Raw genomic sequence first — 27,636 nt, forward strand, 5'->3', positions numbered from 1 at the left:
GGGGCCTAGCAAACACAGAAGTGGATGCTCACAGTCAGCTATTGGATGGATCACAGGGCCCCCAATGGAGGAGCTAGAGAAAATACCCAAGGAGCTAAAGGGANCTGCAACCCCATAGGTGGATCATTATTATGAACTAACCAGTTCCCCAGAGCTCTTGACTCGAGCTGCATTTGTATCAAAAGTAGGCCTAGTCGGCCATCACTGGAAAGAGAGGCTCATTGGACTTGCAAAATTTATATGCCTTAGTACAGGGGAATGCCAGGGCCAAGGGGTGGGGGTGGGTGGGTGGGGTACTGGGGGGGAAGTGTATTGGGGACTTTTTGGATAGCATTGGAAATGTAATTGAGGAAATTACCTAATTAAAAAAAAATAAATAAAGTAAAATAACAAAAAAAAACATGAAAAAAAAAGTAAAAAAAAAAAAAAGCAAAACAAAACTAAGCTTTACTAGGTAAATAAAATAATAATCTCAGGGGCAAAGTGAACATGAGAAATAGAAACACAACTTTCCGCTGCGCAACTGTATTCCCAATGTTTATACAGAATTGTGTGTGTATATGATGTGCATGTGTGCATGCATACATGTATGAAGACATGAGTGCACATGTGTGCATACGCAGGCATGGGTGAGCTGGGGCAGGAATGTCTGCTCTCTATGGCTGCTCTGCTCCTCTTCCCATGTTGACTCCAGGGATCAAGCTCAGGTCGTGAGGCTCACATGGCAAGTCCTTTTGCCTGCAGAGCTATCTTGCTGGCCCCACATGCTGGTTTTGAAAATTTGCACTACACTCTCTGAACATATTTTATTATTCCCACTTGCAGCTTTCCATTGCCTGGGGAGCAAAATCACATTAACTGCCTATTCCATGTCATTTGCTCCCCTTAGCGCACCACACACAGCATCTCATTTAATTTTATAGCTTTATGAGGTATGGGTTCACATTAGTTATTTGACGGATAAGGATTGTGAGAACCAGAAAGATGAACTAACTTGCTATTAGTCACGCAGTTGGGAACAGTTAAGATACAGTATGATCTTTGGCAGTCTGACTTGAGAACTCCCATCCTGCCTCACTAAGTCTTTCATGGGGTTAAGACTTGTGCTTAACAGTCTCTGTAGTGTGTACAAAAAACAAACTTTACCCAACTATGACAGAGACTTGCAACCTCACCTAGAGTTTTCCTTTCTCCATCTGAAATTGAAATTTGAAATTAATCATGGATGACGTTCCCTAGCAGAGACTCGTCATCTAGAAAACCAATTTTATACTTACAAAAACGACCATTCTGAGCCTTCCTGGTATCTGGAGGTTTTCTGAACTGCAGTATTCTGAGTGGCAGCTTTTAGAAACCATCAACATGCTACGATGACATTCTCTATTCTCTCTCTACCCTGGCAACAGCAAAGACCAACTCAAGAGACATGGGGAAAACAGGGGAAGCCATGTAGAAGATGACTTAGCCACTAGGGATTTTGTCCGATTTTGAAATAGGCCAGGGAGACCCAGTAGCCACTGCTAAGCTAGAACTTCTACTTATAAAATTGGGTCTTGAAAGACCCCCAAACTTAGGGCTGGAGGGAAAGTTCCAGTAAGTCTAGTCTCCTCTCAAAATATCTCATTCATGTAACCCTTAGGATTTCGAATTGACTGATTGTTTCATGAAGTACACTTTGGCAATCTGGGCCTGGAAAGAGACCTGGATCATGGAGACTTAGCATAAGGTGGGGCCTTGGTGACCAGCTTGTCTTTCTCAGTATGGACTGAGGAACCAAAAGATTAAACAGACATCTTGCAGCTTGTCAGTGTTCGCTTATAGCAAAACTCAGACCCATTGGCTCCAATATCAGAGATTTTAGTTGGCCGGCTTGATCTCCCTTCCAAGCACAGCGTCTGACCTTTTAGATTGGTGGTCTAAGTTCCTCCCTCTTCACTCTATGCCTTTGTTGGCAAGAGTGCTATGGCTGAAGCTACCATTCCAACTCACAGAGCCCTGGCTATGCAACCAAGTGACCAACCCCTATGCATGTAATGAAAAAAATTAAAAATAAAAACAAAAATCCCCACCACACTTAACACTATATGCAGTAGTACTGGGTATTTCCTTAATATTCCAAGTTCTTGAACCACCAGTACACCGCAGTTTATTGATAGGCAATCCTAAAATTATAATTTTATTTTTTACCCATAGCCATAAGATGCATACACAGAAGAAACCATGAAATGAAACAAATTTCCATCCTTTACCTGACTATCATTTTAAAGGTAGGCTCTGAGGGAGTTAATTTTGCTTTTGGAGATGTGTGTCTTACATCAGTGATGGTCTACAGCAATTTCTATGTACACCATGGGCAAATAGAACAGGTTGAGAACTTTCTATGGGATGGAGGTTTGGCACATGGGCTCATATTGGATCTAGTATCGACCTACCAGGAGCAGCTGCAGCAGCAGCACCAGCAGAAGCAGCAGGTATTGTTGGGCCTTTGGTTTCCAGGCGCTTGAGACACAGCCTGTGTTCCTTCATTTTGTGACTGCTGCCGTTTTCTCATGTCAGCTGCTTCAGAACCCAACTGGCTAAAGGGAGACAGAAAATATTAAGTCATGAAGAGCCTTGGTAAAGGCAAGTGAAGAGAAATACTGTTAGACACAATGCAACAGGAATGGAAAACCCAAAGCAAGCTCAGTAGTCAGAACCACTGGCTGCTCTTGCAGAGGACCCAGATAAATTCCCAGTACCCACAGGGGACTCACAAGCAGCCTGGAACTCTAGTTCCAGGAGATATCAGATGCCATCTTCTGGCCCCTGTGGGCACTACACACAGATGGCACACATACTTACAAGCAGTCAAAACACTCATCACATAAAATAAAATAAATAAATCTAAAATAATATCTTTAAAAATCTACAAGAAATAAGTCATAGTGCCAAAGAATATATAGAGCATGCAGTAAAGATAAAAGCAAAAGATTAAAGCATAAGAAAATGGGCCCAAGTAGAGGAGAAACAGAGAGGCCCCAGAATACAACTCAAAAATATTTTTAGCCCGAAGGTAGAAGTAACGGACCATCAGTGAAGTGATATTTTAAGGAGAGTTGGCTAGCAACTTCTCAGAAGAAAGCAAACCAGAGACTCAAAGTGAAAGAACACTGTACATGCTGAGCAGGATGAATGAAATCAAACTAAGCTCACACTTATACATATTACAGCAAAACACCAATTTTTCAAAGCTGAAGGGGATACGGAATTAGCACGGAAATATGAGTTTGATTGACAGTATGCTGTTAACAGGCATGGTACCAGGGAAGAAAATAATGCTTTCCATATGCTGAGAGTATGGCACGCCGTAATTTTATATTCACCTAAACACAGCTTCGGGAGTGGAGATTATTTCTGACAGATTCACTCAGTGTGTTACTCTGTGTTGTAATACACTGTATTGCTGGACTCAAGTCAGAAGCAAACAAAGTCAGAGGGAGGGAGCCACGGCATGCTAACAATTAAGCATTGAACTGGAAAATAGGACAGCAGACTTAACGACTAGCTATGGGAAGCCCCCAAGTTTCTCTACTTAGAAAGAATGAGAAGTAAATTTAAGACTACATCAATCAGGAGGAGGGGACACTGTCCTTCCCTGGAAACTGATTTTGTAGACATGCCAATGTCCCTAAGTTTTGTTTTGTTTTAATCCAGAAGTCATTTCCCCTTGTTTACTGAATTGTAGTGGGTTGCATGTCAGACTCTCCCAGGAAAACTCATGCTGAAGTCTAACTCTTCAACATGGTAAGTAGCAGTTGTGAAAACCCCTATGAGCCATTGGCTTGTGGTGGGTCCACTCTGGTGAAAGTGTTAATGTATTTCCAGTGAGACTGAACTAGCTAAGAGAAAGCCACAAGAGTGAATTATTTTAAGTCGGCTTTCCCGAGTCCACTCCTTCATATATGACTGCTTGCTATCTGTTCTTTGCCCTGTACTGAATTAGCATGTGGCCTGCATTAAAAAAGTAAGCACATGTTGGGCCCTAACTTCTAATTCTCCAGACTCTAGAATGGCAAGGCCCAAAGCATTCTTCTTGTTATATGCTGCTGGGCTCCGGGTATTCTGGGATAATGTGATGGAATAAGTGAAGATACAACAGGCCTATCGGTTGCATCCAGCATTAGAATGAACTGAGCTTATCATCCTCAAGTCCATAAATGGAACTCCTTGTCTCTACTGTGATAGTACTAAAAGGTAAGGCTTTTGGACGTAACTGAGTGAAGGCAGATGGAATCCATGGGAGTGAATTTCCTGTCTTCACATAGTGGACCCCAGGTTACTTTCCTGCCTTCTCCCATGTGAGACTACTGGTAGAAGTCATCAGTTCATCAGAACCTGGCCACGTCGGACCCAACACTCAGATTCCCAGCTAATGAAACCACCATAAACACACCTCCCTGGTTTATAACCCCCCCCCCCCCACTGGACATTTGTTATAGCAGCCCACGGTGAAGAAGACAAACACCGACCAACGACTCTTGGAAATACTGATTATTCTTGCTTGCTCTCCTGGGCACAACCCTCATATGTTCTTTCTATCTCATGTGTCCCTTCCAGGACACCATTGGTGTTCTTGAACCAGCTTAACAAATATTTATGCCTGCCTCCTATATGCTGCACATTGGCAAAACAAGGAAAGGGCCATGAGGTGTTTTACACCCAACATTATTATACCCAATATCGATTTCCTAGGCCTCCGCTGCAAGTGTATAAGAAGCGGTGAGGATGATGGAAAGGGAAGCATATGCTTGCTGGTTCATGTGGTGCTTCTTACAGAAAAATTCCAAAAGATTGAGGCAATGCTTCATCAAAGACAGCTCAAGAGCCAGTCGTGTAGAACTTGTTTATTTCCAGGATACTAGGGCTAATCAAAATAGCAAACTTTAAAAAGTACTATATCTAAAAATATACATAGGTGCTTGATGGGAAACTATAGATATCTACAAAAACACAGGGCCTGCACTGGGACGCGTTATTTTCTCAGATAATGGCATCAAAAGTTTCTTAAATGTTCATTGTTATAAAATTATTTTATAAATTCAGTGTGTGCATGATAAAAATATTAGTTATGCCACTCTCAGAACTTAATAAAGGATTCAAAGGCATTAAAAATAAACAAATCCCTGCTACATTTGTGCTGGGGTCTAGGTCCAGCCTGTGTGTGTTCTTTGGGTGGTGGTTTAGTCTTCGGGTTCAGGTTAGTTGCCTCTGTCTGTCTTCTTGTACATTGCCTATTCCTTCTGGATCCCTCAACCCTTTCCCCAACTCTTCCACAAGACTCCCTGAGCTCTGTATAATGTTTGACTGTGGGTCTTTGTATCTGATTCAGTCACCTTTTTTGGTGGAGCCTCTTAGAAGACAATAGATGTGTAGGTTGGTCTTCATGCAGGTCTCTCAACAACTGGAGATGGGCCGTTCCTGACCCTATTGCTGTCTGTGGATTCTGTTCCCCTAACTGGGTTGCCATGTCTGGCCTCAGTGGAAGAGGGTGTGTTTAGTCCTGCAATGACTTGATGTGCCAGGGTGGATTGGTTTCTTGGGGGAAACTCCCCCTTCTCAGAGGAGAGGGGGAAGGAGGTGTGTATATGGGGGGACTGGGAGAAGAAGAGCAGCTTTGATTAGGATGTTAAGTGAATAAATAAGATAATTAGTGCAAAAAAAACCCAACTAACAAAACAAAAACAAACAAAAAACCCAAAGACAATTCATAAGTCAGGCACTTCTGGAAGAACAGAAGGGTGCTTAGCTTACTTATTAACATAAGACTATGATATTATAAACATGTATTTATTTTATGTATATGGATGTTTGCCCATACCACAATGCATTCCTGATGCCTGCAGAGAGCAGAAGAGAGCATTAAATCCCCCAGAACTGGAGCTGCAGATGGTTGTGAGCCACCAGGTGGGTCCTCTGGAAGAGCACTAAGTGCTCGCTTAACTATTGAGCAATCTCTCCAGCGTCTGTAATTAGGATAATTTTGGTGGTGAAGCAACGGAATAGATAAGTGGATTGATAAACAGAGTCAAACCCTCTTGAAATCATGGCTAACAGCAGGATGTTCCCGTGTCCTTCAGGGCACACACCTGAAAATTCAACACCAGTGTTGAAGGGAAAGGGGTGGAGTTTATCAGCACATACAGAAGCAAAATCGGCACAGCACAGATCTTTATCTTCTCGTCCTCATTAATCTCAGTTTTTAATCAAAACAAATTTTAATGTCATAAATAAATCATAGAAGAATTATGTTAATGAAGCATAATTCTCAGATACTTTTGAACATGTGGAAGCTGATTCTTTTCATCCTTCTATCCTTGAGTCTTGGGGTGGGGTAAGAAAATAGAGGAAGCTGCTCTAGAAGAATCATGTAGCTGCTTCAAGCTCGGAATTCACATCAAGCTCTCTTAGAACCGCCCAGGAGCTGGAGCAGAGCAGAGCAGAGCAGAGCAGAGCAGAGCAGAGCAGAGCAGAGCAGAGCAGAGCAGAGCAGAGCAGAGCAGAGCAGAGCAGAGCAGAGCNAGCAGAGCAGAGCAGAGCAGAGCAGAGCAGAGCAGAGCAGAGCAGAGCAGAGCAGAGCAGAGCAGAGCAGAGCAGAGCAGAGCAGAGCAGAGCTAGCAAAGTGTCCAGTTTGCAGCCTTAAATGTTTCCCTCCCACCAGCCACATTCAGAAGTGCATCATTTATAATAAGATGCTGGGAAGGCTGCAATGCAATTGATACCGATGGTCCCAGCTTCACAATTCCATCTTCCAAGACTACACAAATGAGTTAATAACGAAAACCCAGAAATTACATACAATGACCAGAGAGGGTTGATCCTGTTATATAATATGTGTGACTTTCAAGGGAGGCTAATGGAAGTCTGATCTCATTTCCAGCTGTGAATAATTTTACCCTTTCATTTCTCCTCCTTTTCAGGTTCCCTTTGGATCAGGTGCAGTGATCAAAACCATTTTATAGACTGAAGACAGAGCCATATAAGACAAGATAAAATTTTAAAAGGATAAATTTAAAAGATGATGATTTTAGGTCTCAAAGTAGCTGTTTAAAGCTAGGATGGGAAACACACAGCTTCACGGCAGCACGTGAAAACACGTAGGTATTTGCAGGAGTATATTAACCCTGTGTGTTGTTCTGAGTAAAATAGTTAACAGGACTGACATTACATTACCACTGTTCCCCAAACCTTCCCCATAAAGGATGAGTGTGAACTTTGGTATGGGTCTTAGAGAACTGTGTGTGTCTCTCTGTATGTGACTGTGTATGTGAGTGTGAGAGGCACACACAAGGGAAACACTTGGATTATATCTAAAAACTTATACAAAACTGGATGTTTTGATCTATATAACATATAACTATGAGAACAATGAGTTTTGCGTTTCCTTATTTTGAGAGAAAAAGAAAGCCCTTACATCTTTAATAGTTATGAGGTTGTGATAAGGAGGTGATCCATTTTGGAAATTTAGGAAGACTTGGAGAAGAACTGATTCTGTACATCAAAGTTAGTTCTTGGGCAAGGAAGATGGTTCAGCAGGTTAGAGGACCTGCTACAGAAGCATAAAAACTTGAACTCATATCCTCAGAAGTCATGGTAAAAACTGGGTCTGGGCAAGAATTGCCCATGAGCCCAGAGCTGTCAGGGAGGCAAGGCTAGAAGCACAAGGCCCTCTGGGTATTGTGGGATGCAAGACTAGATCTAGCCAGGTTCTATGGCACGCTGAAGTGTGGTGTGTGAACAAGCTCCCTGTTCACATTGCTTCTGTCTAAGTCTTGTGTCTATCGTTTACAGGAAGACCTTTGGGTAGTTACTTAGCTCTCGTTTGTGGCAGTTTCCTCACTGGCAGATAGAAATTAACAATAGAGTACATCAACATTCCAGCATCACTGTGGGGGTAAAAAGAATTGGACCAAATCCTGCACTCACAGTAAGTACCTGGCAAGTGTCAGCTCTGTCAAGGGAATACAGAAGTGAGTTGTTATCCTCATGTGCCAGCAAGCTGGATGCTGGTGTTTCTAGACTACAAATGGCAAAGATTTTCCTTAGTATCTTTTTTCTGAAGATCATTTCAGTTCCTCTGTGATGGGCTTTTATGTGCACTGGTTAGGATTTTCCTGTCTCAAGGGATCTACACAAAAGCGTACTCAGTGAAGAAATAAGACTAAAGAGTTGGCTCTTTTCCTTGCACTTCCATGCTGTAATTTTTATTGCATGTAAATGAACCGAGTCCCAAGTGACTCATCATCATACCCACAAGCAGCTCGTTATCCAACGATGCACAGCATGATCATTGTGGTCATCTTGTCAAGTATAGGGGAGGCATTCTACTCAATTACATCCTTACTGACTCAGTGTCCAGCCTCCAAAAGGTACTTGCTAAACAAGCCAAAGCTGCGAGCGAGCCTCTCTGGCTACACAGCGGACAAGGGGAGCAATTCACCACACGAAGGTATTTACTTTTAGTTGTGATAGACCCTCTCCTCCTTGGAGAAAAGCAAATCCTCAATGCAAATTTTCTCCCCAGTCCTCTGCTTCAGCTAGGTCAGCATGCCTTTCTAACTGAGCAAGGAAGATGCTAGATACAACTTCCTATTTCATGACATATATACACCTAATATATTATATATGTTATATATAATATATCTTTATATAATCATGTATAGTATAACCATATATAATCATATATTATATAACATATACATATATGTATACAATATATTTTGTGTGTAAAATTTATAATATAACCATATAATATAATATGCAGTATAATATCATATATTACATATATAATATATAATAGTTGTACCCAAATGAGAGGGTACATATTTTAGTGTTGTTTTTAATATATATATTAAAAATATATTATATACATATTTTTAATTCTATTCATTTATTGTGTGTATCTGTGTACACTCATGCCACAGTGCACATGTGGAGGTCAGACAACAGCTTGAACTTGGTTCTATCCTTCCAGCATGTGGCTCTAGGAATTGAATTCAAGTTCTCAGGTTTGGCAGCAAGTGCCTTTACCTGTTGAGCTAAATCACTGTCTCCCAACACCAATATTTTCCTGAATGTATTAAAAATATCAGCACTATGTAAATAGATTGGTTAGCAAAGGGCTTCCTCACAAGGGCCTGAGTTTAATCTCAGCACTCATGGAAGAAGCTACCTCAGCATTCTGAGGGCAGAATCTGGGTCTGCCACCTCAGTGCTCTTGCTGCCCACAAGAGAAGAATCAAGGACCCCACTCAGCCCCGCTGAGCACTGAGTCTTTGTCAGCTGCAGCTTGCTTTTCTCAGAGGCAAAACAATTTGATTGAGAAAACAAAAATCTCAAAGTGATTCCACAATTTTTATAATTTTAAGTGACTACTAATATTTGTATATTATAAGGTAGTATAATTTGGTATTTAACTTTCACATATAAGTTTTTTAAAAATTAAAATATAATTACATAATTTCCCTCCATCTCCTCCCTCCAGGTCCTCCATTTCCCATACCCTTCAGATTCATGCCTTCTCTTCTTATTGTTACTGTTACATAGATCCACATCTGCATGGATATATAAATATAATTATATGTAATATATCATGTAAATTATACACACATATACATACATACATACATACATACATACATGCATGCATGCATACAACCTGCTGAGTCTGTTCAGGCACGTATATTTTAACATCAGCTATTTTGACATTCTTGCTTGCTCTATGACTTCATTTAACTGGTGAGCTTGGTTGTTGTACTGTTAGTTAAAGGAATGAAGCAAGAGTTTCTTTCTAGCCAGGCAGGCATCCTCAGAGAGGCCAGGTTTACACAGATAAGGCAAAGGTGATCCCATTGCGGAGACATTTAGGAGCAGCTGGAAGATCAGTTAGACAAAATAGCATTTCTGGGTTGCTTGGCTTGCCTTGGTTTTAGAGATAAGTTTTTACTGTCTAACCCTGGCTGGCCTGAAACTCATTATGTAGACCACTCACAAAGATCCCACCTGCCTCCGGAGTACTGGGATTAATGGTGTTTGCTACCAGACTCCACTACAACAGTGTTTTTAAAAGTATGATTTTTATAGCTAGGAAAATTGCTCAGTTGGTAAAATGCTTGTTCTTTAAGTATGGAAACCTGTATAAAATATTCAAGGACTCACATAGAACCCCAGGCATAGTGTCTCACTCACTCCTATGATCCAGTTTTGGGGCTGTGGAGATAGGCTGGTAACTGGGGTTTACTGGCTAGCAAGCTCAGTCCATTCAGTAAGTTCCAGAGGGGTGAAACACATTGCCTTCATAAACAAAGTAGAGTGTTCCTTACTTTTGTTCAAGGTTGTCTTCTGACCTCTACATACATACTTGTACATCCACCAGCACATATATATGTGTAGACAGCAGACAGGCAGGCAGGCAGGCAGGCAGGCAGGCAGACAGACAGGCAGGCAGGCAGGCAGACAGACAGGCAGGCAGGCAGGCAGACAGACAGGCAGGCAGGCAGGCAGGCAGGCATGTGTGTGTGTAAGCATACAGTAGCATACATTCTGATTTTTACCTGTCTTGTTCAGAATTTGTTTTTATTTTGGAACACCAGCATTACATGGGGGAAAAATACACTGAGAACTACTTTAGTTCTAGACACTGGATGGTAACAAGAATCTATTAGCATGGCCTCATTGTAAAACAGAAAAATATGTTTCTATAATTCTATATGTTTAATATAGAACCACAATGCACTTATTTAGGAGAGTACCAAAGGGGACACTCACCCGTACGACACGGGCATTTCAGTAAATAGAAGTCAAAGCAGGTGTGTTCTTCGTTTCCCTCCTCAGAAAGACTATGAGCTAAGGTTACAATAAGCTGAGGAAAGCCACCTTCAGATATGAAAAAAATGAAAGAGAAAAACAACCCCCGAGAATGAAAACATGGGGCAGAACCATTTTCTCTAACAGTAACGTTTCATGTGGTTCTTCATGGTCCTTGTTCAAAGAGAGAAGTTGCTATGGAGACGATGCATACCAGTGCCTAACTGTGGAGGTCAGAACGTTACCACTATGGGAAACTATCCATGGAGAATGGAGCACACTGGCTGGGTCCCTTGGTGCCCATGTTTGATGTAATATACCTGAATGTGATCGTTCAATGCGGTTTCCTTTGATGCTCTCTCTCAGGCTACAGCACCAGCTCTGCTTTGGCATGCTCTCAGAAACATTCAACATAGGAAGGGCCATGTGAGCAAGTCTTACCGAAACTAAATAGTGTCTATCTACACTGATAAGATGTGATCAGACAATGAGTAGCTTTCAGAAGCCTGTGTTCCACTCTGTGTAAAATCAGCTCTAAAGGATTTATGCATCGTTCCCTGCATCTCACACCCTACAGTACATTGAATCAAAGTACTGTGCTTTTAGCAAAAACGTCTTTTCAGCATCCTGGCCCTGATGAGTTATAAAGTTCATACCAGCTCAACCACGTTTTATAAAATAAACACACTGACTTCAAGGAAGTACCTAAGTGATTGAACTCATTTAATCAGGTTTTTCACACACATTGCCAAACATTTTTATTCATCCCAGGAGCAGAGGGCAGTGGCTATCAGATGCTGTGCTTGCCACGGAAAGAGGAAAGATTCCACTTGAAGGCCAGACAGCATTTACCAGACTCCCAGGAAAATACTCTCTAAATACAGACATGAAGATAAAATGTAAAATGGCACACCCCTACTCTTTTCTTGGATGGTGAGGAACTATGAGTATTTTCCAGTGTGGAGGAGCTCTGGTACGTGTACATGCAAGGGAGCCTTGGTCATGGTGGGTCTACCTCTCAGCAAAGCATAATGTGGGGCAAGCTGGGAGAAGTGGGTCTTAGCAGTAACATTTGAAACTTGTAGAGAAACTACTGAAAACAGCCTAGATGCTCTAGAGCTGTTGCAAATGGACCACACAATTCCTATACAACTATTAGGTAGACAATGCTCCAGCATCACTAACTCCTCAAGTTACCAACATGAACACCTCATCTAGACACCTTGACACTTCTCAGTGTCTGGGTTAGAGAGTCACGTTCATACTATTGCCTATGAAGGGTCAGGGTTACAGGAAGTTGTTTTATTCTGCAACCACCCATAAAACAAGACTTCCATCAACTACCCTAACAATTAATAATACAATGCACAAAATCATGAAAAATGCAATCCCTGATTAGTTTCCAAATGATATTTAATAGATATAAATTTCCTCTACCAAATATCTGTGAAGTTTCTACTGTATTCTCCTACTACTGTAGTGTATTTTTGTTGTTGTTGTTGCTGTTGCTAGGCAGTGACCTCCAACCTTCCTAATGCTGTGACCCTTTAATATAGTTCCTCATGCTGTGGTGACCCCCCCAACCATAAAATTATTTTTGTTCCCACTTCATAACTGTAATTTTGCTACTGTTATGATTTGTAATGCAAATACCTGATACACAGGATATCTGATGTGTGAATCCTGTGAAAGGGAGGTTTGGACCCCCTCCAAAGGGGTCGGGACCCACCAGTTGAGAACCACTGTTGTAGATCTATAACAGACTTTTGCCAATGAGAACAGATAACAGAAAGTAGCTGTGTCTCAGCATTTGACTATCAACCAGAACTACCACGTTTATGGAGCACTGCTATACTCCCTTATGGTCCGCTTGATGTTTTGGAAACCATGTTGAGTCCTAGGTCAAGCAATTATAAAAATCAAAATAATGGCATTAGCTAATTCATGTGATTCTTCTAAGGATGAGATGAAACACTATGCAGTAATTAGCACAGCACTGGGCCCATCGTGACCTTTTGATTTACGCAAAACCTCTGTGTCTTTAAGCTTTTGCACTTTCTCTCCATGTGATTGGATGATTGGAAACTTTTAAAATTATTATTTATATCCATAGCATCTAAGGCAGTGCCTAACTGCCAGTGGAAGATCTATTAATGCTGGTGATTTCTCATGGAGAGACAGAAGTATGTCTAATGCATAGGGAATGTATAAACCATTCACACACAGCTGGGAAAGTGCCAGGGAATGGCTTCTTCCATGGAATTCAAATGCTGGGCTTATTCCATGGAACTCACAGCCGTTAAAACATTAAGCTCACACGCAGACCCCGTGAAATCAGCACTGGTCTCAGCAAGAGTCAGCCTTGCAAACCGCACTGGCGGTGTCACAGGTCGCTAGAAGCAAGCTGAGTAACTAAACAAAGTTGGGGTGCAGAGACCACTCTCGCTACTGAGGACTTTGTCATATATTCTCACGTACTCTCCAGAGTTACCGCATGAAGCACACGTTGCTGTTTTATCAACAGGAAGCCAGACAGATCACCCAGCCACTGGTTATTCTGCTAGCACCAAGGTTAAAATTAAAATGCCCGGTCTTCAGAATCTATGATCCTTCTTTCTGAGTGGACAGAGTTCTGGAACAAACCTCACGGAGCATTAAAGAAGTGATTATAGCAAAAACATAACAAAAAATGGGAACCCTCTTGAAAATGTCTTTCTAAGTAATGGGCATATTTCAGATGTCTTGAAAGGCTTGTTGGCTGTGCGCATCCATGCTTGCAGTTTCAAGTGGGCTAGGCTTCAGTGCCTTGCCACTCACTGTGGTTTGGAACCAACCAAGTTAGTTATTTGGGAAGTTAAAAGCCTGTGTCACAAGGAAGCAGGAGTGGGTGGGTTAGTGTGCAGGGAGAGGGGAGCTGGGATAGGGCATTTTCAGAGAGGAAATGAGGAAAGGGGATAAAATTTGAAATGTAAATAAAGAAAATATCTAATAAAAAAAGCCTATCTCACAAATAAATATAGTGCTGGGTTTCTATTTCATATGAGTTATGAAGCATTTGATCTAAATAAATAGCTTTGCAAGTATCAGAAACCAGAGAAGACCCATGGATGCTTCCTTCATACAGCTTCCATGGGGCCTGAAGATGGCATCTTGTTTTCCACATTAATAACTGTCTACATGGGTCCACAATGAAGGAGCATCGTTTCTCTACAAATGTTTCTCTACAGGGATTCTGCAGTATTGCCGAGAACAATGCAAATGTATTCATTGGACTTACCCTAAGGGAAAGTTTCTTTCTCTATTTTTTTAAAAAAATATTTATTTTGCTTTTATTTTGGTGTGCAGGTACACATGCCATACTGCACAGGTGGCCAGAAGATAGCTCTCTCTCCTTCCATGATGTTCCAGGCATTGAACATGAAATTGTCAGACTTGGTGGTACATGCTCACTTACTGAGCCATCTCCCTAGACCAGGGGAAAATAACACCTATTCCTGTACTGATGGCTTGTTCTGTCAAACCCTCTTTCTCAGACCCTCGTCAACCCAGCCAGAAGATGCAGGAAAGAGGACTTGCTTCACTTGAGGCAGTGCTCTGAACACCCACTGCTCTTCTCCCCTCAGCTTCAGGTGGCATTGCTGTGCCTTTGCAACCACCAAGATACTCTGAGAGCTTCACAGGGCCTGGTGGTCACGATTGCCCAACGTAATTGATGATACAGTTAAATTTAAAAAATAGTTTTTTAAAAAGTAGGTGTGGCAAATCCAGGGAACGCCCAAGGTATGGCATGCCACAGAGGAACTAGGTAATAGGTGAGAAATCAACTGACCTGAGTCACAGGCACGGAGAGCCGAGGAGTGACAGGAGCTAGGGTCAGAGTGGCCTGCATAGAGGCCTCCACTCCAAAGAGCCTTAGATTGGGAGCAGTGGCCTGCCTCAGGGATTGAGCGTTACAGACAATGAACCCCAGCTCCTTGCAGTGGCCTGCCTTTGGTCCATGACAGTGCTCGCTGCTGACTTCACCTACTGAGGTGACCTCTTCTAGACCAGGCTACCCAGACAAAGGGGAGCAGAAAAAGAATATCCTGGAGGATCAAGTATTGGATATTGAGCCACGAGGATGGCTCTGTTCCAGGACTTGTGAAAGAAGGCTCCTGACCATCACTGTTATGGTGAGTGTTAATTGTCAGCTTGACCCAATCTACAATCACCTTGGTGGGAGACTCAGTGATGAACTTTGTACATCAGCTTGGCCAGTGAGCATATCTGGGGGATGGGGTGAACTGTCTTGGTCATGTTAATAAATGTGGGACGTCTCTGCACACTGTGGGTGGTACGGTTCCCTGGGTTCATGTCCTGGACTGTGTAAAAGTAGAGATCACGGTGAGGTGAGCTATGGGCACATTCTGCTCATGACTGTGGATGTGACCAGCTGCTTTAAACTTGCCATACTCAGTATTTTTATCACAGCAACAGAAACAAAAGCAGGACACTAAACAAGAGTAATACATGGGCCTAAAATAAGAGGGAAATAAACCCCAGATGTTCCCAAAGGTGCGTGCGAGGACAGGGCTTGATTAGGTTCAATAGGTCATTTACATGTCACTTATGAAATGTACCAGGAGATTTTTTTTCCCTAGCATTAGAGAAAAATCTTTTTAAAAATAAGCCTTGATCTTGCTTTATATATAGCCTGGCTTGGTCTCAAACTCATTTTGCATCTAAGGATGACCTTGAACTCCCGAGTCTCTTGCCTCTACTTCCTCAAGTGTTGGGTTTACAGGCATACATGCTTGATTTATGTGGTCGTGTGATAAAACCCAGGGCCTTGAGAATGTTACTCACTCTATCAATCAAGCTGTATCTTCAGGTCAAGGAGAAGTAGTTCAAAAATCTCACAGGAGTTTAATTTACTACACTTCCCAAACCATCTTATTTACTAACAGTTTACTCCTGGCTGTTTATTTACCCATAAACAGCTGGGCCAAAAGTCAGGCTCAGGGAAATGGATCCCAGGGCAGCTTTTGAGTTTTGATGGTGGGCAAAATCAATTCGACACCAGTCTATTTCCCTTAATAATAGATGGTCTGCATATTTTTGGCTCTGTCTCCCTTGTTCTTAATGAGACACATAAAATACATTATTAAGAACACTATCTGTCTTCAACAGCTTTCTCACTAGAAATCCTGTTAAAACAGGATGGATGCCAGACACAGGGAACCCTGAAGCAGATGAAAGACACTTTTCTTTAATTCGCTACAAAGCCTCATGACCTGAGCTGTTTCCCTGGGTCCTACCCAGTGAAAAGAAGAGAAGCAACCCCTGGAGGTTGTCTTCTAACCACCCATACATGCCTCAGCATGTACACCCGTCCTGCATTCAAATAAAATGCAATTTAGAAAAAGAATCTAACCTTGTATACAAAATCAGTGCTCACAAGAATTCACTGAAGCACCATATTTTTAACACCAGATGCAAGAATCAAGATTCTGACAACACACCCTTTAAAAAAAACTGGAATAAAGAGTATATTTTACAACTGTAGGAGAGATGGCAAACCAACCCCTGCAAGGGGAATAACGTAGTGGGTGTGGATCCTTTGATACAGCCAATCCCACCTCCAGGAATCTACTGTGAGCACTCATCACTTGCTGTAAGTGTGAAACAGCTTAGTCCAGTCACACAATGCAATGAAGGATTGGAAGGAACCCAGATGTCCATCAGTATGAGGCTTGGTTGAATAAACTCTGGTAGATGTTCTGTGGGTAGTGTTAGCCAAATCATTTTGCCTTCTATGTGGGGATTTATTTAACTGTCAGTCTGTACTCCTGGCAACTCCACAATGTTAGAATGCTCAGTCTAACCAAGTAACACTGCCTGTGATATAAACGACCCCAACTTATAAAATGCATCTTGACTGGGAAGGTAGTAATAAATTGTATATGCCTCCACATAAGATGCCCAACCTTTAACCTGGGCATATGACTACTATGGACAGTTAAAATTATGTTTGTCATAGACAGATATAATAATAGTGAACATCTTCAATCTAAAACACTCAGTAGGTGGCAGCAGGCAGAATCTCTATGAGTTCAAGGCCTGCCTGGATTACATTGGGAGTTCCAGTACAGTTAGGGCTAGAGAGAGCCTGTCTCAAACAAAATAAATGTGTGTGTGTATGTGTGTGTGTGTGTTTATGTGTGTGTGTGTGTGTCTGTATGTGTATGTCTGTGTATGTGTGTCTTTGTGCTTATACATATGTGTGTATGTATGTGTCTGTTTATGATCTATGTATGACTGTATGTGCATGTATTATGTATATCTGTATCTGTGTGTGTCTGTTTATGTATGACTGTATGACTTGTGTGCATGTATGTATGTGTGTGTTTGTATGTATGTCTGTTTATGTATGTATGTATGACTGTGTGTGCATGTATGTATGTGTGTATGTTTATATGTGTGTTTGTATGTATATGTGTCTGTTTATGTATGTATGACTATGTATGTTTGTGCATGTTTGTGTGTGTGCATGTGTGATTTATTACTAGAAGAACTGGCTTCTTTGGGAGCTAGGAGCATCCCTGCCTTCCCCATCTCTCCCTTGCCTGTCTGACTTGGATCTCATCTGCTAGCTCCCGAGTCATGGCGCTTGAGGGACAGAGCTCCTGAGATGCCTTCTGGGCTGTGGACAGCAATCTGACTCCCGCATGAACTGCTGCTGAGAGTCACAGCTGATGCTGCCCTCAGGTTCCTGTTGCATTTGCTCATCAGCAGCTGGATAGACTTTTGAATGAATGGTTAGCAAAGCCTAAGAACATTCCCAGAGGGCAGTGCTCATTCACAAAGTAGGGAACTGTGCACCGTGAAAGAAGAGGAAAATGAGGAAGCTCCCTCTGAGCTGGTGTAGAATAATTCATAGCATACGTGGTAATGCAAAAAAGGCAAGGCACATGTCTTTCAGTGTGTATACATGTCCTTGAGAGCATGTATACCATGAGAAAATGGAAAGGAAAAACATGTGCCTCAGACATGTAAATACACATGCATGAATGTTTGCTGACTTTTATCAAAAAAAAAAAATGACACAGAGAAGAGAAAGCAGATGACACAACGGTTACTTGTAGTAGAACTGAAGCAATGAGACAAGAACCCTAGTTCTCAGAATATAACTGTTCATATTCATTTTATTTTTGAGCCCTGTTTCTCATGTTCAAAGAAAACAAAACAAAACAAAACAAAAAACAAATAAAACCTACAAAATTAAATAAAACCCAGTGCTGCTGGGCATAGTGACACATGCTTTGAATTCCAGCACTTGGGAGGCAGAGGCAGGCCTCTCTGAGACACTTTTCAAAAACTTTCTATTGTCTGTCTTTTCACCCATGCACATTGTCAATTCTCGTTTATGTCTCTTATATTAATACACTTCTTCAGATTGCTTATAGTTATTTGTTCCACAGTGAACCTTCCTTAATACATTCGATCTTTATCTGTGTTGTTGAAATGCTGATTTCGCTGCCCTAATATCTTGTTTCAATCTCAACTTTGTATGGAATGCCTAGGTTTAGAATCTTCTGTCTCAAGTTTTTGTAAACAATTCTCACCTTTTACTCTTTGCCTTGTCAAAAAAAATGGTTGAACAAAAGAGAGAATGGGGCAGAAACTTCTACCAACTAGGAGAATAAGAGAGAGAGAGAGAGAGAGAGAGAGAGAGAGAGAGAGAGAGAGAGAGAGAGAGAGAGAAAGTCATTTAAAGATAAGGTTAAGAAAGCGTTCTTTATGAATTTTTAGGATGTAGATTTATGGAAATAATTTTAGCTGCATCATATATTCAAAAGTTTTCTTTTGTGAAAAATGCTAAAACAAACCAATATCTATGATCTCTGAAATAAATATTTTCTAGTTTTGATTCATTTTGAAATTGATGGTTCATTTCCTATAGAAAAGCATACAAACAGAAAAACTGGCAGAATGGTGAGTTGTTTTATGAAAATAAGGTCATTAGTAGTAATTTAATGAACACAATCCATTAACTTTTGACCCATATTGACGAAGTAGGAGAGAAAGAGACAAACCAGAAAGGACTCGGCAGTTGCTAGTCTGTGCTTTTGACCTGACTGCCATAACATGCATTAAATTTCAACAGCAAAAACCTATTCTAATAAGGTAAAGTAGAAAATGACAAAATAGACCCGCTTGACTAATTGAGGCTATGGACTAAAACTGTATCCTCATCTTGGCAAGATGATGTTAGTGCTGGCATTACAGAAGTGTGTCACTGTGCTGGCTCTTTATTTGGTAGTGGGAATTAAACTCAGGGCATCATACTTAAATTAAAAACACTTTTTTAAGCATCTCTAGCCCCTTATTCAGGAGTGGAAGAGAGAGGAAAACATAGATAGATAGATAGATAGATAGATAGATAGATAGATAGATAGATAGACAGACAGATACATGAGATACTGAGATATACACAGAGACAGTCAAAGATGAGATGGAGAGAGAGAAACTGTTTGTGTGTTCATGCAGATATGGATACACATATCATTGTGTGCACATGGAGGTACAGAACAACCTTAGGTGTTGGTCCTTGTGCTCTATCTTGTGTGATCCAGCATGCCTACCCACTGCTGCATACACCAGACTAGCTGGCTCATGAGCTTCCAGGCAGTCTCCTGTCTCAATCTCTGATCATGCCTAAGGAGCATGGAGATGACAAATACGTTTACTATTGTTCCTGGCTTCCTATGGGTTCTGGTGAACTGAACTCCGGTCTTCACACTTGGTGTGCAAGGATTTTATGCACTGACTGTACAGCTTGTTTTTGTGTCAAATTGACACAGGCTAGAATCATCAGAGAAGAGGGAACTCCAATGGAGAAAATGACTTCATAAGGCTGTAGGCAAGCCGGACAGTGGTGGCACATGCCTTTAATCCCAGCACTTGGGAAGCAGAGGAAGGTGGATTTCTGAGTTCAAGGCCTACAAAGTGAGTTCCAGGACAGCCAGGGCTACACAGAGAAACCCTGTCTCAGAAACAAACAAACAAACAAACAAACAAACAAACAAGGCTGTTGGCAAACCTGTTTTCTTAATTGGTGATTGATGTGGGAAGGCCTGGTCTATTGTGACTGGTGCCATCCCTGGGCTGGTGATCCTTGGTTCTATAAGAAAGTAGGCTAAGCAAGCAATGAGGAGCAAGCCAGTCATCAGCACCCCTCCGTGGCCTCTACATCAGGTCTTGCCTCCAGTTTCCTGCTCTGTTTGAGTTTCTGTCCTGACTTCCTTTAGTGGTGAACTAAGGATGTGGAAGGATAAATCAAATAAACCCATTTCTCCTCAATTTGCTTTTGGTCATGGTGTTTTATCATAGCAATGGTAGCCCAAAATAGGACACTGACTGATTTCCCAGCCTCTATTCTGTATTTTATTAGCCAATTTAAACCCAAGAAATTGTTTGAAAACACAGTATCAGTATTCTATTAACAAATATGAGATCGCTTGTAATTGTGATGGTTTAAGTGAGTTTACTTAGAGGGCTCTTCTGGGAAAATGGAGATTCAAGAGGCTTTTGCCTTTTGCCTTAGTCTCTTTCACTCTTGTAAAACTCAGTGGAGATCGTGGGATACATGTGCATCGCTGTGAGTCTGGCAGAAAGTGACCCTTGTAGGATAGTTATGACCCCACTAAGTCATAGGCTTCAATTATTCCTCTGACTACCACTAAAATAATTGTTTCAAGAATGATTTTATGGGTTTAATCATCAAATGAACCACTATAATTCTGCTCTGTTTTTCTTTTTTTTTAAAACTTATTGTTAATTTTTTTTAAAGATTTATTTATTTATTATATGTAAGTATACTGCAGCTGTCTTCAGACACTCCAGAAGAGGGTGCCAGATCTCGTTACAGATGGTTGTGAGCCACCATGTGGTTGCTGGGATTTGAACTCTGGACCTTCAGAAGAGCAGTCGGGTGCTCTTACCCACTGAGCCATCTCACCAGCCCCTGTTTTTCTTAATTAGGAGAAAAATGACAATACAAAAATAGAGGATGTCAGGATGGGGTGATTCCTTGTACTCATGGTGTCCTTTCTGTCTTTAGTTGGGAAATACTATCTTTTCTAAAGGATAATAATATATGTAATGTAAAATAACCTACAGAAGGAATAGAGAGAAGAAAAAACATAAAAAAGTAATAATATAAAATTTAAGACAAAAGAGCTAACTTGACATTGTAAGACAGGGAACTTCCAGCAATGCCCTTGACGTTTTTCATCATTGTGAATATTTGTGTTTGATGATGCTGTCACATCTCCTACAGATCTTACAAAGCAGACTATGAATTATATGTCTCCTTTTAAAGTCTAGATAAACAGTGAAAGTTTTACTAGGTATGTGTCTGTTTGCTGTTAATACTCATTTTTCATACACATTGTAGTGTGTGTATGTGTGTGTGTTTGTGTATGTGTGTGTAATATGTAGAGGTCAGAGCGCAACTTGCAAGAGTTGGTTCTCTCTTTCTGTCATGTGAGTCTATTGTAGCTGCGAAGACTAAGGTATCATTTCCTTAGGACAATTAAAACTGTTCGTGCTGACTTTAAACTACCAAGTTGAGGGAGACTTAGAAATGCAAGAGTCAAGACACTGCTCACAAATTTCACATTTGATATAGCTTATGAATGTCTGGGAGTTATGCAAATTGTGTCTGTTGACCCATATAATTCATACTTGAATATCTTGTGCATTCCTCGGGAGTCCCTCAAAAGACAAGTGTCCCAGGTATCCCAGTCAGTCATGCTTCCAGTCTCCATTCAGGATTTGTCTTCATTTGAAAACCCATAAAAGGGGACACAGAATAGACTTAGCAGCTCCTGGACTCTGGGCCCTAGAGTAATGAATTTCTATTCTCCCTGTGTCATGTGAGACACTGACAAAGTGGACCAATAACTTGAAGAATCCAAACAACATTAACATTATAAAAGAAATATTGTCAATATTAGTTAATCTTAGATCCTATTATTAAATCCTGGAAGACTTTTTAAATAAAAAATATTGCACACCTCATGTCATCTTTGGTTCCAGGTCTGAATGTTAAATATCTGTTGATATTTTAATTATATGTTCACCCTATTTGCAGATAACTGAACTGCTATAGGCTACTGGGGTCATCTGATTCTTTCTATACCTCTGAAATCCATTGTTCCTCAGGTACAACTCTATGGTTTCAGGGATGGTAAGCTTTTTCCTAAGCTAATGCAGCATATACCAGTTTTATTCAAAATACCATTTTTGCTAGTAAAGTTTACTTTATAGTCTATGAGTTCCTTGACTACCAGGCAAGAGACACACTCTTAGTTACATTCATTCTTTATCTTTAGCCAAAGATGAGGAAGAGACAGCCAGATGTGTGGTGAGGATCCTGGAACCCATGTGAGAAAGGTAATTAAAGGTTAAATACATAATTCACATAGGCAACGAAAAGAAATGAGCTCCCAGAATGGCACCTGCTCACCATGCTTTTGATTTGAATGTTAAGGGGATAAAAACATGGTAGTTTCTAGATTAGGGCTTTCTGGAGACTCAAGCAGATCTAATAGAAAGATCCTTAGTGTAAAGAACCAGCAATCCAAGACCACAGCTTTACCTGGACAGAACAGAAACCACATGGACAATTGTGCACACCAACTAAATTTACCAAGTCTTCATTTCTTTATCTATGACATGAGGATGAAACCAATACCATGATGAATTATTCTGAGCTTCAAAGTCATAACGTGAAATAAAGGAAAGTACACTCTGTAGGGACAATTATGTAATGCAGGCATCATCAAGGAGCAGGGCTTTGAAGGCAGTCTTCCAACAGGTGTCAGCTACATCTGTGATTTACTACTGTGAGCTTAAACTATGTAAGAGATATAGATATAGATACAGATACAGATATAGATATTGATACAGATATAGATACACACACACACACACACTCTTGAAGTTAATACTTGGAGAAAAGTACTTCTACTGTACTCACTCTGTAGACCAGGTTAGCCTTGAACTCAGAAATCCACCTGCCTCTGCCTCCCAAGTGCTGGGATTAAAGGCATGTGCCACCACTGCCTAGCCTGTTAAGAAATTTTAAATCATTTTTCTAGCACAATTTGGGGATTAATAAATGCTTCATGGGTAATCTAATATTTATCTCTAGAGATTACAATATTATCAAGGTGAAATTTCAGATACATTCATAGGAATTTAACTTAAGAATTTGATGTGCAGAAATTCCTGAGTTAGTCATATTTTTTAAAACAATATGGAAAAAATGGAAATTTAAATGGCTTATACCTTATGAGTATAAATGCCATTTGTAAAGTTTAAATGGCTTGTACTTTGTGGATGCCATTTGTAAAATTCAGTTCTTATCAATTGTTAACAGATGATTTAGATACCCAGAAAGACAGGGAGAAGCCATAATGAGATTCTCTGGTGTTAAAGATAGCCATTAAGAGGGGGTACCCCAGGTAGATTTTGGCTACCTCATTGTCTATATTTATAAAAAGGAAACACAGACACAGCAAATGAATGCACAGTGGCTAACAGGCAGCAATGACATTACAAAAATAAGGTTGTGTTTGTTTACAACGTTAAATATTTCTACTCTGCATTCTGGGAAATGTTGCAATTAAAAGAACTATTTTGAAATTTAATGCCAGGTATATTGACTCTAGGGAGATAAACTCTTGTAGTGATTCAATCTGTAGTATAGCTGAATATTACACACACTGGATTCCACAGATACAGAATTAAGTTTCTATTTTATTAAGTCATGTATTTATCTTATAGCCTGATTGCAGCTTCCCCTCTCTCCTCTCATCCTAACTCCTCCCTCTAATCTCACTTCCCCGTCTTTCTCTGAGCCTCCTCTTCTCACAAGAGGTTCAGAAAAAGGGAGGTTTCCCATAAAGTTAAATTTCCGAAACTGTAGAGAATTCTCTGAAACATAATATTTAAGAGAAAGGATCTTAATCTGGATCAGAATACCATTTCCCAAATTTTACTGTTGGATCAGGGAAAAAACTCCTAATTAAATACATACATACTGTTCATATTTGCTGAGCCACTTAAAAGATACATATATAAGTCATCATAAGGGAAGACACCTGATCACTTGGAATCTAAAAGAAATATTCATATCTTTATTTACAAACACCAAGCCCTGCACACAAAACAACAACAACAAAAATAACTTAGAACCCAAACTGCTTTAATTCTTAATATTTGAATATAACAGCTGTAGGCCTCTAGAACACTGGTTCCTCATAAGGATCTGTCACAACCACCCAGCTAATGTCACAGTCACACAGCTAATACTTGCTAGATGTATTCTTTGTCTTAGAATGGTTTGTGTGCAAGAAATACAAGGGCAGACACAAGACAATAGTCTTCATGGAACCAACAGCTTTGTGTGAAGAAATGGACAAGGTGTTGGTGGGTTACTGAGTCCATTAGGATGCCCCCAGCCCTCACACTCACATTCCACAAGTCACTCGTTTCCCCTTTCTCCTTTTAAGAAACAGGAGATAGCATTTGAAATGTAAATGAAGAAAATATCTAATAAAAAAAAAGAAAAATGCTGCAAAAAAAGAAAGAAAGAAACAGGAGATGAATAAAATAGAAGTTTCTAGTTTCTGCTATGTCACAGATACATGAATGCCATTGCTAAAGCAACAGAAGTCTGCACCAATTTCTAAAATTTAGAAACATTTTTTATAGAAATGCCTTAATTACAAAATTTTAATATGTCAAGTTTGATAACTTAAAAAAGGTCACAGAACTTGCTTTCATTTCTTCAGATTGGATGGTTCATGTGGAACTGAACTTTTTTTTTTTTGTATTTATTTCAGATAAATGAACTTTTTTTTTTTTTCAATTGATCTCAGAAATGTCATGGAGAGCATAACTGAAAAACTTGGCTAAAATTGAGTACATCCCTTCTGTTTTTATTCCATGACCTCCTCTAAATACCACACTAGTGAGTGACAAAGGACAATCTACAGCCTGGCTGCTATGTCTGTTTTAACTCAGTGTTGTATTTGGTTGCATCTTAAGGTATTGTGAAATGTAATGTAACAGGCACCCGGATTAATTTGTTCTTTAAAAAACCCGTAAAAAGCAGGGAACTTGCCCGTTACTATTTGTGACTTTTCTTCACTATTTGGAGAAACATCCACACTTTGTTTTTAAGTTTTATTTTACTTGCTTGGGTGTTTTGCTGGCTTGAATGTCTGTGCACCATGCATGTGCCCAGTGCACACTGAGAGTTGATAAGGGCATCCAAGCCCCTGGAACTGAGTTAGATTCAGTTGTGGGCCTCTTTGTGGCTGCTAGGAATCTAAACTGGGTCCTCTGCAAGAGCAGAGAGAGAGAGGGAGAGAGGGAGAGGAAGAGGAGAGGGAGAGGGGGAGAAGGGGAGGGGGGATGGAGGGGGAGGGAGACAGACAGACAGACAGAGAGACAGAGAGACAGAGAGAGACAGAGACAGCGAGAGCGAGAGCTCTATTTGTGCCTTTAGTACAATATGTATCATAGATTTTTTTTTAAAAAATAAGAAAGCAAGCATTTATGAAGATAAACCCAATAGGAGTCATTCAGATATTTTGACTTGTTTAATTCCATAATGGTTGGTTACCATGGATCTGTTACATCTATGCATTTCACTAAATTCTTTTCAACATTGTATCTCCCTATTTTAGCATATCCTATTCTTAACCCCAAATACCTATCAAACACATTTATTGCTCCAGGATGTTATAGCATTATAGCATGCTAGGCACTTTGCTTCTATAGATGATGAGAATCTTCTATATATTGATGTTTTGGTCTTCCATCCCCACATGATGTTCAGCTTCTATGACCCTAGTCAAGTCCTGGTAGTGTTTGGTGCCCCCCAGTGAGTTATGAACCTAAGAGGTTTCAGAAACCCCCAAGTATTCAAAGTAGACAAGGTCTAGTCAAATTGATACCCAGGTAACAACCCAGCTTCAAGGAAGAGCAGATAAAGACAAGTCCCAGTGTTATATGGCCTGCCAAACTCTCCATCCCACTACAGATGTTACTCTATGACCTCCAAAGATGGAACTTCAACTTGGAATCAATGTGACAAATCTGCATATTTATCTAGGACCAGATACTTGAAAAATAAGCCTGAGAAGATGCGATCAAAAGAAAATTAGAAACAAACACAGCAGGATGTAAGCAGGGTTCATAGGAACCTGCACAGAGTGGAACTTGCTTGGAATTACCATATCCACACAGCTGAAGACCTCATGTAAAGGTTTCTGGTATTGCCTTCTACTTCCTAAAATGACCCTGACTTGACAGGTTGGGGCTGTGACCATGCTAGTGATACAGGATTGCACATACATACACATGACAATTAGTTAGAAGTACAGTTTGGTCACCCGTTACCAGGAACACACACACTTTAAACAGAAGCAGGGTTTGCTCATTTGTCTTTTTCTCTTAGCAAAAATGGAGTTTAGGGAAAGTGTGACCCTTTCTCTTATTTTTGATAAGTTAATTAATTAATTGAGCTTCTTTTTTTTCTGTTTTGAGGCAGGGTGTTGTGTCTCAGGCTGGCCTTGTTCTTTGATGTAGTCGAAGGAAATCTTGAATTCCAGATGCTCCTGTCTCTACCTCCCAAGTGGAGATTACCCCTACCATCAGTGATATTTCTTTATTTCAATATCTACTTTTTAATTTACAACGTCATGCCTTTGATATCTTTAATTCTTTTTTTATTAGATTTTTTTATTTACATTTCAATAAAATCCCCTTGATATCTTTAATTCTTGTTCAAAGGTTTAACAGGAGAGATTTAGACTCAGTTTTAAATACACCTGGGTTAAGATGAAGTTCAAGTAAGTCTAACTTTAGTTTAATTTGAATTAGTTTTCTACTTTATCACATCTAAATAAGAATATCAGAAACAAGCTATTATCTAGCATTTATTCAGGGAGAAAAAGGGAAGAAAAATGTTGCATGTATTTTACAGGAAGCCAGCACTCTGCCTGTACCAAGTTTCCCTCCTGCTGGTATCTAAATGGCTTTGTATATGATAAATGGCTTTGCATATAATAAGAATTGTGTACACGTGAGGCTATGCCAGTGCTTGGCAAATACAGAAGTGGATGCTCACAGTCATCTATAGAATGGAACACAGGGCCCCCAATAGAGGGGGTAGAGAAAGTATCCAAGGAGCTGAAGGGGTCTGCAACCCTATAGGTGGAACAACAATATGAACTAACCAGTACCCCCCAGAGCTCATGTCTCTAGCTGCATAGGTAGCAGAAGATGGCTTAGTTGGCCATCTTTGGGAAGAGAGGCCCCTTGGTCTTGCAAACTTTATATACCCCAGTACAGGGGAATGCCATAGCCAAAAAGTGGGAGTGGGTGGGTAGGGGAGCAGGGCAGGGGGAGGGTATAGGGAACTTTTGGGATAGTATTTGAAATGTAAATAAAGAAAATATCTAATAAAAAAATAAGAATTGTGTACATGCATGCGTGCATGCATTCCTGTGTGCACATGTACATTTGTATGTGTATTTTTTTGTGTGTATGTGTGTGTTATATGTGTGTGTGTATGCATGTGTGTGTGCCTGCACACATGCTATGGTATATGTGGAAGTCAGATTCATGCAGATTCTAGATACTGAAGTTAGATTGCTAGTCTTGGCAGCAAAAGCCTTTACCAGCTGACTCATCTCACTGGCTATAATTTATGTAATAAAACAAAAAACAAAA

At 40.4% G+C, this 27,636-nt stretch overlaps 1 protein-coding gene across 2 annotated transcripts in view; it reads right to left on the reverse strand.

The window, feature by feature from the left end:
* Nucleotides 1–27,636, reverse strand: part of Rgs17 (regulator of G protein signaling 17) — an 83,982-nt gene that overhangs the window by 29,784 nt on the left and 26,562 nt on the right. For both annotated transcript variants that reach the window (XM_029482290.1, XM_021174753.1), the window contains exon 2: nt 2,433–2,576. In XM_029482290.1, the coding sequence (XP_029338150.1) occupies nt 2,433–2,576 (144 nt within the window). The remainder of the gene's footprint in view (nt 1–2,432; nt 2,577–27,636) is intronic.

The sequence above is a fragment of the Mus caroli genome, chromosome 10 (assembly GCF_900094665.2).
Source record: "Mus caroli chromosome 10, CAROLI_EIJ_v1.1, whole genome shotgun sequence".
NCBI lineage: Eukaryota > Metazoa > Chordata > Mammalia > Rodentia > Muridae > Mus > Mus caroli.